This window comes from Polistes canadensis, unplaced genomic scaffold (genome assembly GCF_001313835.1).
Source record: "Polistes canadensis isolate GaletaPanama2010 unplaced genomic scaffold, ASM131383v1 scaffold_54, whole genome shotgun sequence".
Classification (NCBI taxonomy): Eukaryota; Metazoa; Arthropoda; class Insecta; order Hymenoptera; family Vespidae; genus Polistes; species Polistes canadensis.
In genome coordinates, this window is record NW_014569601.1 from 636,080 (window position 1) to 652,520 (window position 16,441).

The 16,441-nt window shown below is 33.8% G+C and overlaps 1 protein-coding gene across 2 annotated transcripts; it reads left to right on the forward strand.

Annotated features, from left to right (window-relative positions):
• Nucleotides 1-742: 742 nt before the first annotated feature.
• On the forward strand, nucleotides 743-16,326 carry LOC106785652 (phosphatidylinositol 4-kinase beta). Of its 2 annotated transcripts, XM_014746289.1 has the most exons (12): nucleotides 746-1,816; nucleotides 10,906-11,158; nucleotides 11,292-12,163; nucleotides 12,321-12,438; nucleotides 12,520-12,654; nucleotides 12,730-12,896; nucleotides 12,984-13,114; nucleotides 13,200-13,430; nucleotides 13,514-13,831; nucleotides 13,964-14,340; nucleotides 14,423-14,895; nucleotides 15,007-16,326. In XM_014746289.1, the coding sequence occupies exons 2-12, from the start codon at nucleotides 10,971-10,973 to the stop codon at nucleotides 15,192-15,194; spliced, it is 3,198 nt and encodes a 1,065-aa protein (XP_014601775.1). In that variant the 5' UTR covers nucleotides 746-1,816; nucleotides 10,906-10,970; the 3' UTR covers nucleotides 15,195-16,326. The 2 variants fall into 2 exon arrangements, with proteins under 2 accessions (XP_014601776.1, XP_014601775.1); XM_014746290.1 differs by lacking the exon at nucleotides 10,906-11,158 and having other exon boundaries at nucleotides 743-1,816.
• Nucleotides 16,327-16,441: the final 115 nt, after the last annotated feature.

Sequence of the window (16,441 nt, forward strand, 5' to 3'; positions counted from 1 at the left end):
ATCTTCCGAAACTATACTTTCGATCAGAGTTAGCGGGGAATGTGAGTGGAGTGTAAACGCGGCATAAGGCAGTCACGAAGCTTTCGGTTCGTGTTCGGTACAGCTGCACTCGTCGCACAACGCGACCTTTCCCGTACAAACACCCAGCGAGAAACGTTGCCAACATTAAACGAATCGAGAAAGAATGTAGAAAAGAGATAGAAACAGAAAGATAGAACGAGTATACCCAATTGCGTACGCCCCACGCGAAAAACGGGCGGACGAAGCCCTGCCATGGACCACCCACGCGTCGTTGTTACACCTACACATACGTTTATCCCGATTCGATATGTATTCTCTGAGCGTATTCTACTCTAAGCGTGTCTACTATGTGATTTTTCAATCCTCTCGTAGATCGGAATGAAATGCAATACGTTCACATATGTGACGTCCCATGCGATCGCTCTCCTACCGTTTTGCATTCTCGTTGTTATCTCGTTAGCTAGCATCGGTACAAGGCATTAACGTGTCTCCAGGAACGTAACGCTGTTATATTTATTTTCTCGAAAACAGCTCGGCTTTATCTTTCTATATCTCTATTCTTTAAAAAAAAAAAAAAAAAAGAAAAAAAATAAACCTCGTCAAAAAATCTTACCAAAAGTATTATTTCTTTATTATAAGAGAATTAATATCACAATCAATAAATAACTTAATCGATATAAATTAATAAACAAATATTAACAAATTGGTTATAAATTTAAAATCATATCGAAGAAGATTCGAGAAAATAAAAGTGCAGGGCGAAACAAAAGACAACTGATTGACCGATAGGCTAGTGGAGAAAAAAGATAATTGAATCGGGTATCAGACTTGACACGTACGGCCCTGGTACTCGGTATTGTTCGGGTCTTAGGAAGGCGAGCGTTCGGTTGGCAGCAGTGGCGTCGTGCCAGTCGGTGCATCGTGCGGCGCGAGCAGTCGAGCCTGGCGAGGTCGTCTCTCGCGTCGCCTTTCTCGCGTATCTCTTTCGTTTGGTGGTCACACAACGTTCTCATCAACGTTTAAGAACACATAACATTTCTAAGTGGTGAATCTGACTGGCGAGACGACGTTTAGAAGAGGAAAGAAATTTCTAAGTTTTTCGAAAGGGGAAGAAGAAGAAGAAGAAGAAGAATAAGAGAGACATAACAAGAAGTAGAGAAAGAAGCAATTATATATATATATATATATAATATGTATACATATATATATAGGTATGTATATACATCATATATGTGTGCATGTATACATACATACATTTAAGTAAAAAGAAAGAGACAGATAGAGAGAAAGAGAAAGAACTCGGGAAAAGTCGTGAGTGGTTCGTGCGTTCGAAATGTACGTGGTGTGAGGCTATGAAGAAGAAACGAGGATCAGTGTTGGAAGAAGTCACCGTTGTCGTTGTTGGGCGTAGCCGGGCGTCGCGCGAAATCGCTTGAAAGCGGCCTCTCCTACGCTCTCAGTGCGTGACAGTACTGCTGGAGCTCTGCCATTGGGAAAAAGGATATACATATATACATACATATATATATATATATCTTTCACTGGCAGCATCGTTACTACAAGCAATACTACTACTACTTATTACTATCAACTTTACCTTACTCGGATTCTTCTTTACCGTCCTTTCTATCTAAAGAGAGAGAAAGAAAGAAAGGGAGAAAGAGAAAGAGAAAGAAAGAAAGAGACATTCAAAGTTCGAGTTGAAAAAAGAAATAAAGTAAAAAGAGAAATAGTGATCGAAGATAGTATGCCGTCAATCCGATTGTAGCACAAATTTGGGATTTTCGAATGTGAGGTGAGTTATTTCACAGTCTCCGCCACATCATCGTCGTCAATGTCGCACCCTGATCGTGATGATCATCGACATTTCTCTTCTGACATATGTACATATATATATATTATATATATCTACATGTATGTATATATGTATTATGTATATATGTGCGGCGTGCGATGAGTTTACTGTATGTTTAGTGAAAGAGAGATGAATAGAGGAAGACTATCCTTGTTTTATCTGTGAGAGATGTATAGAAAGAAAGAACAAAAGCTAGCAGGCAGAGGTTTCACGAGCACGTATCTCGGGGAACCTCGTTCCCTGCAATGTGTGAAAGCGGGGATTCATCGTTTACTTACACGCGTATACACATATATACACATGGGTATATACATATATACTCAATCGAGCATCGTGATATGTCATTTTGAGGAATAAGCATTAATTGCCGTCTCGTTTGTCAAATTTAACAATAATAATAATAATAATAATAATAATAATAATAATAATAATAATCAAATCTAGGACAATGGGGATTTTTAATAGGAATAAGTTAGTTAAAAGGAAACACAAACGAATTAGTATTTGTTTTCACATAAATATTATCCTCGAATAAAATTCGTGTTTTATACGGAAAATAGAGAAAACTGTTGTAAAGGAGGGGGCGGGTGAGAGGGAGGCGGTCGATGATTCTTCGGTGTTCATGCTATTCGGAGTTAGAACGATAACGCGTGTGGTGTTGTTTCGTGTCGAAAGAGATACACAAATGGTGAAAAAGTATGATAGGAGAGAATGTTTGTAGTTGTCATTGCAAAGTGCAGTGCCGGTCGGGGGCGGGGAGAGGGGAGGAACGCGGACCCTTCCTACACTTTTTGTTACTTCTGATGTTTAGTAGGATTGAGAGAAATAAAAAAAAGAGTGGAAGAAAGAGAGAAATGGCCTGACTTTGAAAAACATGTGTACTTTTGCTTTTAAAAGTATTTACACCACGTATGTGAGATGACAATAATATACACGTAGCAGGAAAACGATATATATAAAAGAAAGGAATTCCTTTTATTGAAATTATTTCTCCTTCTCTTTTTCCTTTTCTTTTTTTTTCTTCTCTTTTATTTTCTTTTTCTGTTTTTTCTTTTTTTTATTGTTAGAAGAGTTAAATGCAAAGCAAGAGAAACCAGGATGTGCGATACGTAGTAATAGTAGTGTAGTAGTAGTAGTAATAGTAGTAGTACGATTGTATATATACATATGTAAAGTCTTAGTTTGGCTGGCATCGTCGACTTTCTCGAATCGATTTGAACGCGATATATGAGTGTACGAAAAGTTTAGCCGCGTTCTTTCGAAAGTCGTGAAATTCGACGAAAGTATGTTTCATAATATAAATGTTTAATGAATAAGAAAGGAAATAATAAAAAAAACGATATTAAAATGGATTACCACGATCGAATTACGATCGTTAATAAAGTATTATTTAGTTTACATAGTGTTACGAAATTAAAGGACAGAATGTTCATTCGTTCTTCGGATTGGCTCTTTTGGATCCTTGCCAGCTTGTTAGAATGACCAGCGAAAATGCTGAAAACGATGAGATGTTAGTCACGTGATAGAAACATGAGTTTGTTTTCTCTCCGCATTTACCTATACATTTTCTTTTTCTTTTTTTTTTCCTTTTTTTTTTTGTTAATTTTCGATAAATATTGTATTTATGTATGTGTACATTAGATCCTATTGAAGTTTGTTTTTCTCGGTGCATATTTGCATACTTATTATTTTTCTTTGGTATACTTTTGTTTTTCAATGCCATCGCACATGGATTGATGACGTCAGCTTTGACGTAAACTCGTCCAAAGGGTTGAAAAAGTTTTATAGAGGGGATGGGTGTATCTCCTTAAGATCCTGCATGCGGTAAGCGTTTCGTCTGCATCCGGAATTAACGTTTAGTAATCCATCCTCTAACAGAAATGCTTTAATTTCATTCTTTTTTTTTGTAACTAGTAATTATTATTTATAATTCTATAAACAAATTGTTTGTTTAATTATTATCCGTTCTGTGGTTTAATGAAAGTAAATTTGATAGATGAGTATTTACTTATATGTCAATATTTTCAATTAGATAACGAAAAGATAATATCGTATATTATCGTATTACCGAGAAAATAGAAATGATTCTGCTGTTAAACTTGTGTATAAAAAAAAATAATACAGTTTGATATCAGCAGCGTTTCTATTTGTCGCTTTCTAATCGTGAAAAAAAAAGCTTGATAGAAATAGTGAGAAGGATGTACCAAATGTTTCACTTGGAAAGGCACCTGCAACTTTGATACATCATTATAAATATAAAAAGAAATCTCATGAAACGAGCAGGAATATTAAACGACATGTATATATTATTAACAAGGATAAACTTATTGTTAGAGTTAACAAAAAAAAACCCAATGATTTATTCATTAAAAAAATTTTCCTCGATAAGATTACAATATATTGTTTTATCGATTGTACAAAACGTGTATCTGTTGTGTTTTATCTCGTATCTCTTGCATAATTTACGTTCCTTTGATAAGTGCATTATTAAACTGACCAATGAGCGTTCAAACGCAATACTACAATTGGATTGATCAACTCCCCCTTTGACCAATCGGCTACTCGGCGTCGCCATTTCTAATTGGCCGATATGGAAAGAAGAAAAAAGGAATATTTGAAATTGGTATAGGTAGAAAAGAAAGCATAGGTCGGAAATAATTAAATTCCGATTTAGTTCGGTACGCTTGAAAGGGTTAGAAAAGAAGGTAAGATGTGGTTCAACCGAGAAACGATTCCGTGAAATCAGAAGAGTCGATCGGATTCTCACGGGAGATAGGTAGGTAGGAGGAAGAGGAAAGGGAACGATCGTGGAAAGAGAAAGGAAGATAGAGAATCATGAGCCCTTAAGACACCGGCAAGGCGGCCCTAAGTTTTCTTATTTTTGCTTTTACTCCCTAGTATACACACACCTCAGAAACACAGCACCGCAATAGAAGCAGTCACGCGTGAACGTTGCCGGCGAAAAAGATTTGCAAGAAGGAGATGGAATGAACTTCACTAGAGATAGATGTAAGTGTGTGAGAGAGAGAAACAGAGTAAAAGGAACCGGCCGAAGCGACGCTCGATCTCCCTCGGCTGTTCTCGGTTGCCTCCACTTTTCTCAACGTACGCTCTTACTCGTCGTAGGTTATACGTACGTTCGTATGTACGTTCGTATGTACGTTGTATAATATATACGTTCGTACGTTCGACTGCAGACGCGACATCGCATCTCCATCCTTTTTCGTTTTGATTTTATCTCGTATTTCAATCGTTTGATGTGGTCTCTTTCAAAAAGGTTACACACGCTCTCGCAAGACTTTGTTCATTTAACATTATTTCTATCACGATAATATATATCATACCTGTTTCGATCAAAAAATCCGTATTTTAGATCCACGAAGAAGTAAGAGGCTAAATTAATAATTATTATATAAAATTAGTATGTTGAAGGAGAAAAAATGATGGAAGAATAATTGGAAAGTAATTTAGAATTAATATTTTAATTTTTTTTTTTCATTAGTAGGTGTTTCCAGACAAGTAATTGGTAAACAAGCCAGCCGTGCTGGAAGATTTCTGGATTATGACCGGAAAGGGATAAAAAGTTTCCTTTTAATACTTTTGGTAGAAATAATGTTAATATTGTAATATAAAATATATCAGATCGTTCCAAAAATTTCCTTTTTTTTTTTTCTTCTTACAATTATTAATTTTACATGTTCAATGTTTATTATATTATATTATTTTACTGAGTAATATTTACATTATGAAAAAAAGGTAATAGAACAGAATGAATCGTATATTATTCAGTGAAATAAGATAAAATAAAAACTATCGTTCATGTAAAACTTATTATCCATCCTTTGTTTTTGTACATTTGAACGTTTAAAAAACGTCCTTGATGTTAGACGATATCGAGCACGTTCCTTCGACGCATTCCCCCTCGATTACGTAGTCTTTATATCAGATTATCGCGATCGTGCTCGTTTCACCTGATAAATTACGTCGACTCGTAAAATTGCGCGGGCAAAGAGATATGGCAGATTGAAAGGTGTTTAGGCGGTTTAAACTTTAAACGTGCACACCACACACATTCCCGTTTTATTTTCAAGAATCGTAGGTGATGATGGTGATTTACACAAGTGTTTTCACCGAATACTTACGTTTTATTCTTCTATATGCACATTGAATCATACGTCCTTTTGAGTCTCGTGATTATGACTGTATAGTTAGGTCAAGTCAATTGGATCTACATACACCTATACATATACATACGCGTAGGTTACATGTTTTGTCAGGAATGTGCATCCCTATAGTTTCGGAGAATAGTCTATCAATACTGTGAATATAGACTTGACTACATAGGATACATACGTATATATTGAAATGCGATACATGTTAGTAATTTTCTTGCTTACCTAATACCCATCGATTCATTTTGTTATGACTAAACATTCTAAATAGATTATTTTTATCCTATACATATCTGCCATGACTAAATACGACCTAAAAAAATATTATACTTATTATAAAATTTAGATAGTCACAGTACATAAAAGTATATTATATTCTTTACGTTTTAATAAATACGTCAATTATTTCCTTATCACACGTAAGAACAATTTTATTACCATTCTTATCGATTTGATCTCATTTTTAATACCATTTAAAGATTTTATTATAACGATGAATAACTATTATCAATGACTTATTAACTTGAACGAAATATATATGAAGATTATTTTACACTGATGAAATTAATTTGGTTCGGAATACGCGCTAAAGATCAAAGTGCGTATGCATGAAACGACACGATGCTGTTTTTTTCTCTCTACCAATCACGTGCCATAATCATGATTGACGTTAATTCGTTGGGATCGAATGTTTGTCAATCAAGGAACACAAAATGAGAATTGCTGTAGCCGTGTCCTCCAGACTGATTTCTCGCTATCTCTCTCTCTTTCTCTTTTTACTTTTATTTTTATTTTTTTTGTTTGTTACGTCGTCATCATCCCTACCCTCTTCCGCCGGAAAGGATGATATTCCGTGAGAAATCGTTGGTCGAGAGGAGGTTCTTTGCAATTTCACACGCTTTGCTTCTCTTGCTCTTGATTCGAGATATCACGAGATTGAGATCAACTTTTCTGTGTATTTACACTTATATACAGTAAAATATATTTAATATATATTATTTAATTTTAAATTAATAATAATTTCATAATGATATGTGTATATGAAATTATGTGAAAGCGAACGTGAGTAATTAAAATAGAATTTGAATAGTTGTTAGGATATTTAAATATTTAAATATGCAACTGGAATAAACTTATTCTATTTTATATTAAACTTGTAACATAAAAACTACATCTGTTATAATTTATTCTACAATTTACGCGTGTTTAAACATATACATATTTGTTGAAAAATTAAAAAGAAAAAAACAAGGTATATATTAATTTCTTTATTTTCTCTAGTTTATATTTTGTAGAGTTAGTAATTTTTGGCAAATGAATGTTATGTAAACCTGGTGAAATTTATTATCCAATTATTTTAAATGGATGTTTACGCGCGCCTGCGCATAAGGAATAACACGATGATTGGTTTAAATTTTTCTTATTTTTTGTTGTTGTCGTGTTGTTGCTGTCGGTTATAATTCGAGAATTCATTTCGCAAAAAAGAAGTTAAGCGAAAGGGAGAAGGAGAAAGAAGAATAAGAATAAGGGAATTGTACACGAAGTGAAACTAGTGAAAGCACATGCTCGGCTGGACGCGAACATCGAGTTTAACACATCGTGGTACCGTTTTCGTGAAACTCGACGCTCTTTTGTGTTTCACGGAAGAGTCTGGTTGTTTTGTAAGAGAAGACTACGATACGCGTTTCTTAAGAGAGTCTCCTCACGAAATGAACTTGCTTTGTCGAATATGGATGAATATAACACGATGTTTTCTCTTTTTAAATTTACCGTGGTAGACCGTGATGAGGTCAAGAAGTTTACGAGCGTAATGTTAGAGAAAAGAATTTTTCTTCTCTCTCTCTCTATCTCTCTCTCTTTCTCTCTTTTAAGTTGTATATCGACTTTTCACAACATAAAAAAGATATACTACGTAATTATAAATAGATATGAAATATAGTATAACGAAGACAAAAAAATAGGAGACAGGGAGAGAGAGAGAGCAATCCGTTTGTATGATAAAACCGAATACGGAATAATATAAGTACGTCGCGTATTCAGTAACATTTATATTTGTTCTAGAAAACTTGATTTCGAGAATAATTCAGCCGTAAAAATGATTATGTTAGAGCATAAAATATCTTTACGCGATATAGAAAAAAAAACATTTATTTATCAAGAGTTTGTATTTTAATGAATTTAGTTCTTTTTTTATATTGAACATTAACATTTAAACTTTGTTTATTCGTATTCGAGGAATTTTAAAAAGTAAAAAAAATTCCAAGATATAATCAATCTATAAATTCTTGAAAATCTTTTAGACATTCAACAGCGATTGATTGTGTTAACATTTGTGTGAACACAGTTAATTCGATTAAAGATTTCAAGTCCTGGCAGTTTGCATCATGCACTTCAGAAAATTGACCTTATCGAAAAAAAAAAGTTCATCAACTTGTTTAAACGACTGTAAAGTTTGTTTTCCTTGTATCGATCAACTGCAAGAACAAAGTTACGAGGCTGACAATATTTAAATATTCAAATGACCTTGAAAAAAAGAAATACATTCTCTAGAGTGCATAATAAATCTAATCGTTTTCAAATGATCGTGGGCGTAACTAGTTCGAAGAATTTTATCTCATTTTCCTACAGTAAATTATTATTCTGAAACATAACCATATTAAGAAAAAAAATACGAAACAATTTCAACGTAACATTCCAATAACGCAACATGTATGAACGTATAAGCTGAAAACTTATTTGATAAAGAACATCGAAGAAATGATTTCAATCCTAGATCATTCCTTTGATCATAGAAATAGGTGTTAATTGTATGATTGAGCTCGAGGAGACAGTAAAATAGAATGAAACGTTGATTGGATCTAACCTTTAACTTATATAGAATCGACGTTTCACTTACCTACCGGAAGTAGTTCTCAACTTGTGTTGAAATGTTCCCTACGATTACGTGTGTCTCATTTATTACAATAATACGCAAAGTACTTTATATTTTGTTTGTATCTATTGTTTCACTCTTATATTTAATTTTTTAGTTTCTCTTTTTATTTTCCTTATAAATTTTACGAAAAATAATTTTTGAATTATTGGGATGAAACGATAACGGAATTTTATAGTATATAGATATATCATCTATATTTTCGTAACTTCTTGATAGTCGACAAATGACGAAACTTTTCTTTTCATCTTATTAATATCATTTATCTGGTGGCTTGTCAGTAATGATATATTATTTAGATCTTTCTATGTTCTTCTTTTATCATTATTCATCCATAAACATACATGAAACCTATTTACAAGGATCTTTGTGTTTCTCTCATATCTAGTGGTTTCTAGGTTATATGAAATTTATTTCTCGCAATCTGTTTTATGCGATGTTCTTTTTCACACATCCCATATATACATGCACACACCTACATACATTTTTGTTTCGCTCATATTCCCTATTATAAATTTCTCTAGTGCCACCATTTTCAAACAAAGCTTCCAACTCCGACACGACGATTGTATTTCCAAGTATACGCAATTACTTAGGTTTTGTTTTTCCCTATTAAGCGGCGTCACGACGAGAATCTCACAATGGGTCATGACAAATCAATTTGCATGGAACTTGTACAACGAATTAATGCGATTCTGTTCGTTACTTTGTTTTTACGATATATTACAATGGGATTCTTAATGTGTGCGTCTCTGTGAACCCGCAACTTCCTCTTTAGAGGGAGAGGATGCTATGAAATATTACACTAATTTTCATAATATTATTTTCATTTGCGACTTCTTATTTTTTTACGAACCTGGATTTTCTCGGCAATTATTGTAAATAAAATTTAAATATAGCGCGAAAATCAAAGTAGAGTAGAAAATGAGAATGCTTCCAGCGTCCAGTTTATAATCTACGATTCGAATAAATAAATCAATAAGCTCATCCATCCTACACTAATTATTATAATTAGTTGAATTTGTTCAATTATATTTTTTGTTCTGATCTAAAATGCGTTTTATTTATTTTTACCTAATTCTTGAAAAAAAAAATTGACTAAATTCGCAAAATGTGTATTTGTTAGAATTAAATTTGGATTCACAAGGCAAGGGCGACACCGAGAATCGACAAATTTTGAGATTCACTGGATATATTGTAAAATTATTGTGTAAGAAAAAAGAAAAACAAAAAAGAAAGAAAGAAAGAAAATAAGAAACCGGAATTCCACCCAACTTCATGACAAAGATTTTTATTCGCGGAGAAGAGTAATTTCGGTAGCTCTTTTTTTTTTTAAGTCGACATATTATTGTATATATATATATACCCGTTTCGTTGCAACGTCTATAAGACTCATACTCGTTTGAGTTTAATTAAAATTTTGCTCTAGAAACTAAGCGTTCCTCACATTTGTCTCGCATCGCAGTGAACTTTTCGTGTTTTTCCACGAAGAAATAGTGTTTTCTCAGAAGATATTCGTCATTCACCGAACAAAGTCTGTACTTCCTACCACAAATTGTTTGCTTCTTAAGAAAGGAATACATATATACACACCATACATATATTTGTATATATATATTATAATCACGTAGTACGTATGCAGATGTTAGGCATTCACCGTCAAAATTGGCAGCGAATAAACCGATGTCAAGTGTTCTGTCTTCTTTTGGGTTATGTATGCAGATTAGAAACACGATTATATAACTAACGAATACATCTCTTTAACACTTCTTTTAATTTGTTAAGATTCATTTCAATCCAATCGGTCGATGTGTTGACTAATAATAATAATAATAATTAGTTATTAATAATAATAATTATTATTAATGCTAGCTGATAATGTTTTTTCATGTTTATTTTTTTTCTTTCTCTCTTATTTATGATAGGTCAGCTGTCAACATGAACAGCAGATGACTGTTGGCTGAGCTTGTGCTCGTTGTTTAAGTTTAATATGAGCGAAGTCGTAGCCGTAAAAGTGCCTACTGGTGGATCATCGACACGCCAGGAAAGCGTGGCACATATCAAAAGGCACAAATTATTTAATTGTAATGTTCCTCTCGTTCACGGCCGGCCAAATCCATCGATCAGCACTCGCAATAGGCTGACAACTCATCAACGAAATCATAGCTTGGACTTCAGGTATTACAGGAGTTTCTGTATTACCTTGTAAAATAGTGATTGAGATTATTTCGAGGTCGGATAATTGAATCATGAAATAAGAATGATCCAAGGGCGGTAAACTTGAAGACATTAATTATAATATTGATTACAGGTCAATGGGTATCTTACTTCCACCGGTGCCTCAAGTGGCCGCGACAACATTAACGCTACACCATAGAAACAGAAGTCTGGATTCTGCTTTACAACGAATCCCTGAGGTGGACGTTACTCCGAGTCCAGAATGCGAGACGAATCCTACGCCTGTTATTAAGACGACGGTGCCAACCTGCAAAGGACGTAGTCGAGAACGCGAAGACCTCGCTAGTCTTGGATCCGATGACTCTGGTATACTTTGTGGTTCCGACAGCGGTTCCAGCGACGCCACCAACACAGCTACCAGAGAGTCAAGTATAGATCATTTACATAGTAGAGAAAGTCTCGATTCTACCTTGTCACAAGCAGGAGATATGGATGGCGTGGATGTTATCGATGGAGAAGATAACAGTGGGGTGTCTGTATCAGTGTCTCCTGTGGAATTAGTGCTACTTAGTGAGTCCTTGTCTGATAAAAATGGTGATCGTGAACTCTGTAAACTAAAGAATCTCGATAAAACTAATCATGAAACTGAAGAACATTCTGGTATAGTCCTTTGTCCCAAAGAACTTCAAAATCATGAATACCCACGTGAGGAACCTTGTAATAGCATATCTGAGAAAGCTATGGAGTATCAGAACTCTTCCTCCGAAGTGGCTATGGTACAAGGAGAATTGGCAGGTGCTGCTATGACTTTATGTTGTGGCACCTCTGCACAACCTGACAAAGAAACTGTAAAAAAACAACCAGAGGTTCAAAGACAAGAGACGGTTCAGCCAAAGCCATCAGAGGGATGTTTACTCAGGTTATTCGAGAGTCAAATATTTGATATGTCTATGGCGATATCCTATCTTTTCAATTCCAAAGAGCCAGGTGTTCAGAGTTATCTAGGTAAATTCTTTAACAAACATTCCTCATTGGTAGTTTGTTAATTGTTAATGTTTTATAAAAAAAAAATTGATATGAATTTACATACTTTTAGATAAATCTTGCATTATGGATTCTTGCGTTGAAACAGCAAATTCACACATATTTAGTATATTTTTAGGTAACAAGATGTTCAGTTTTCCTGATAACGAAGTGGATTTCTATTTACCACAATTGGTGTTAATGTATATACAGCTTCATGATGTTACTGAAGTCCTTTATCCATATCTTGTCCATAGGTAAAAATATATATTTTTTAATGAATATATATTTAACATATAATATTTCTATAGTATTAATATTTTAATTTCTTTTTATAGATGTAGACAATCGGCCGATTTCTCGTTAAAATGTGCTTGGCTATTAGACGCGTACAGCTCTGATGCTCATTTGCCATCCAAAAAGAAGTCTCACGGGACCAAATTAAAAAATCTCATTTTGTCAGATGAACTTAGGTAAAAAATTCAAATATAAAATACTGTATAAAAAATAATAGGAATGTATTTATAATACATTTAATATAAATTCAGGCCGAAAGGAAATCTGACACGAAAGCAACGTTCTTCCGCGTTGCAAGTTCCTGCTTCGCCGCCATTACCTTTAACACAGAACGTTACATCACCTAATAAGAAAACTCACCAAAGATCTCAATCGGATGCTACTGGATTGTTTCAAACCTTACGTCGTAGTCATTCCGGTATATATAACATTTTTTAAATCAAGTTTATATTTAAAAATACATAATGTAACGGAAATTCATGTACTTATTTTTTTGTTTGTTAAGGTACAATAAATAAAGTAAGCCTTGGGGACCTGAGCTCTGGTCGAGCATTTGACAATGGTTGTACCTGTTTTTATTCCTGCCAAGGTGTGGTAAATGATTTAAGAGGTGAAAAAACCGATTGCTTCTGCAATGTAAGTAAATGGGTATTCATAAAAGACTCACTTAATTTTAATAATACATTATGATGAATATTCTCCTTTTGTCTCATTACAATAGGCACCCCGTCTTGCTCCAGAACTTGAATTTATTCAAGCATTGATATCTATTGGTAAATTACTTGGAACAATTCCAACAAAGGAAAGTAAGACTGTACAGTTGGTAGCAGAACTTAACACTCTTAATTTAAATCTTCCTGCAAGGGTATGGTTGCCTTTGCATAGTATAGTACCGCATCATATTGTACGAGTCCCTCCGCAGTATGCTGCTGTGCTTAATAGTAAAGATAAGGTTGGTATTTCTAGCTCTTATATTTCTACAAGTATTATTTATTTCCTATCTCATTTATACATTGATAAATTTTATGATTTTAGGCACCGTATATTATTTATGTCGAAGTATTGGAAGTAGAAGATTTATATACATCTCCTGTACCGACCAAAATTATGGGAAGTTCATTAAGGCATACAAAGTCTGAAGAAAATCTAACTGGTGGTGAACAGTCTAATGTAACGTCATCATCTAATATGGTTTCTGCTGAAATGCAACAAAGTGTAGCAACGGCACTGAGACAGACTCCTGTTAAAAATATCTCTCCGTATTCTGTTAGAAGTACAGATATAGCATTTAATTTTCCCGATGACGATCCAAACGATTGTTGGAGTCAAGAAGACGATGAAATAACTCAACAGGTAATAATATTTGTATATCTATATGCAGGGAGTCTCAATTAAATGGAATCACCTACATATATCGAGAATAAATGTGCTTGTTTTTGTCTTCATATTAATTCATTATTCAATCTTTATTTTTTGCTTTAATAGTATTTACAACTTCGTAAGCCAAGAGATAGAGATACGATATCTCAATTAAGTCAAGAATCATCTGACAGTCGAGAACCAGTTTTTGTACCTGGTGATATAAAACGACGTCTAAGTGAAATGACTGCTACACCTAGTGCAACATTTAATCATGATCCAGAGGATCCATCAGCCGCCGTCCTTAAAGAGCCATGGGAATTAAAGCAGAAACGTATTAGAGCATCCAGTCCATATGGTCATTTAGCTTCTTGGAAACTTCTTGCCGTTATTGTTAAATGTGGAGATGATTTAAGACAAGAACTTCTTGCTTCCCAATTACTTTCAATGTTACAGAAAATTTGGCTAGACGAGAAAATTCCACTTTGGGTTCAACCATACAAGTATAATACAAATTATTCTTTTAAACATTAATTTATGTTCTTCAATAATACAGAATTTATTACAACTTGACATTATTTTTAGGATTTTATGTTTATCTAATGATAGTGGATTGATAGAACCAATATTGAACACTGTATCTTTACACCAAATAAAAAAACACTGTCAGTTGACTCTTTTACAATACTTCGAACGAGAATTTGGTCCTTCAAATTCCGAAGCGTTCATCATTGCTCAAAAGAACTTCGTGCAAAGTTGTGCTGCTTATTGTCTCATAAGTTACCTCATTCAAGTAAAAGATCGTCACAATGGAAACATTTTATTACACAGCGATGGACATCTAATACATATAGATTTTGGATTCATATTGTCCACTTCACCTAGGAATTTGGGATTTGAGACCAGTCCATTTAAGTTGACTCCCGAATTTGTTGAAGTGATGGGTGGTAACCAATCGAAAATTTTTCAACAATTTAAAACTCTCATTCTCCAAGGTTTGATCGCAGCACGAAAGCACATGGAAAAGATCGTTAATCTTGTAGAGATCATGTTATCAGGTATAAACCTGTTTAGTAATCAATGCATAATAATTAATATTTTGTCGTTGTCCATAAAAAGAAAATCATTTCTTCATTAAATTCTAATCTTTTTTTGTTTTCTCGTTATAGGATCTCAACTTCCTTGTTTCCGCAGTGGAGGAGCTGCCACGGTTCAAGGATTGAAAAACAGATTTCATCTTACACTGACGGAAGATCAACTACGTCGTCATGTCGAAGATTTGGTTGAAGGTAGCATCCATTCTTGGTCTACTAAACTCTATGACCGGTATCAGTACTTCGCAAACGGTACTCTTTAATGCCGAAGTGAAGCTATTCATCCACGCCCAGTGTCATAATTTTGTGGCGTCGGAAGGTATTTTTATCATGGACAAAGAAGAGGACAGTTGCAAATAATATCAATTTAATAATGTAGCATTTCTTCCACACTTTTAAATACACTTTTCAACATTCCACGAGCACAAAGTACTTTTGAATCTTTTCGATGATCAAGGAGATATAGTTCTAGTGCGAACAAATTGCTCTTCGTATTTTTCTGTTTTTTTTTCTGTATTTTTTTTTTGTTTCTATTTTTTTTCCTATAAAAAATTATAAATAATCGAAATCGACCCCATTGACTTGATTAAGTCAATTACGTCTGATCTTCGAATTTACTTGTCGCTTTGGCAGCCCAATGTGGTGGGCATGGTAGATAGATCATTTTAGAAGAAATTCGAGGCATTTGAAAGGAAAAGTTTTACGCGAACTATGCTGCTTTAAAAGGTATTGGATTGTAATAAACAATAAGTACAGTTAATATATTTATTATAAACGCTATAAAACATTAAATGATAAAGTATTTGTTATGACTATGTTAATTTATGATAAACAAAAAAACATATTAAGAAAATTGAGAGAAGATGACTATACCCGTTTGAGAGGATGCAAACTTTAAACGGGAGATGATTTTTGATGTTTACAGTGCCCAGTTAGTTACATAATATTTACATATGCATATCGTTTTTTGTTCAATGTATTAATACAGCAGTTTATGTAAGCCTCAATTGACAATTACGAGTTATCTACTATCGGTGCAGATCTTGTAACATTGTATAAGTGTTGGACTGCTAGATCGTTGTAGCCTATAACAGCGTAATTTGTTAAAGGTGCCTTATTTATAGAGAATGGTGATTACGATCAAGTCTAAAAATGCAGTGAAGTGATTACAGGGCTGTCTGTCGATGCTACCTTTATAGTGAACTGGACAATCTGTTATTTGTAAATAAACACTACGTGGACTTTTGTCAGATTGCAAGAAAACAATTCAACCGTTTTGGCAATAAATAAATTGATCCGGAACGGTAAGAATGATTAGAAATGCGATGGAAGAATCGTATGTGCCGTTTAAACGTATATGGGCTTCATGTACATAGCTCAGATACTAACCGAAAACGAATACTCAAAAAAAAAATATCTCCTACTTTATAGATCAATATTACTATATATTAATATATATTATGTATTATATACTAATATATATATATAAATAAATAAGTATAAATAAATA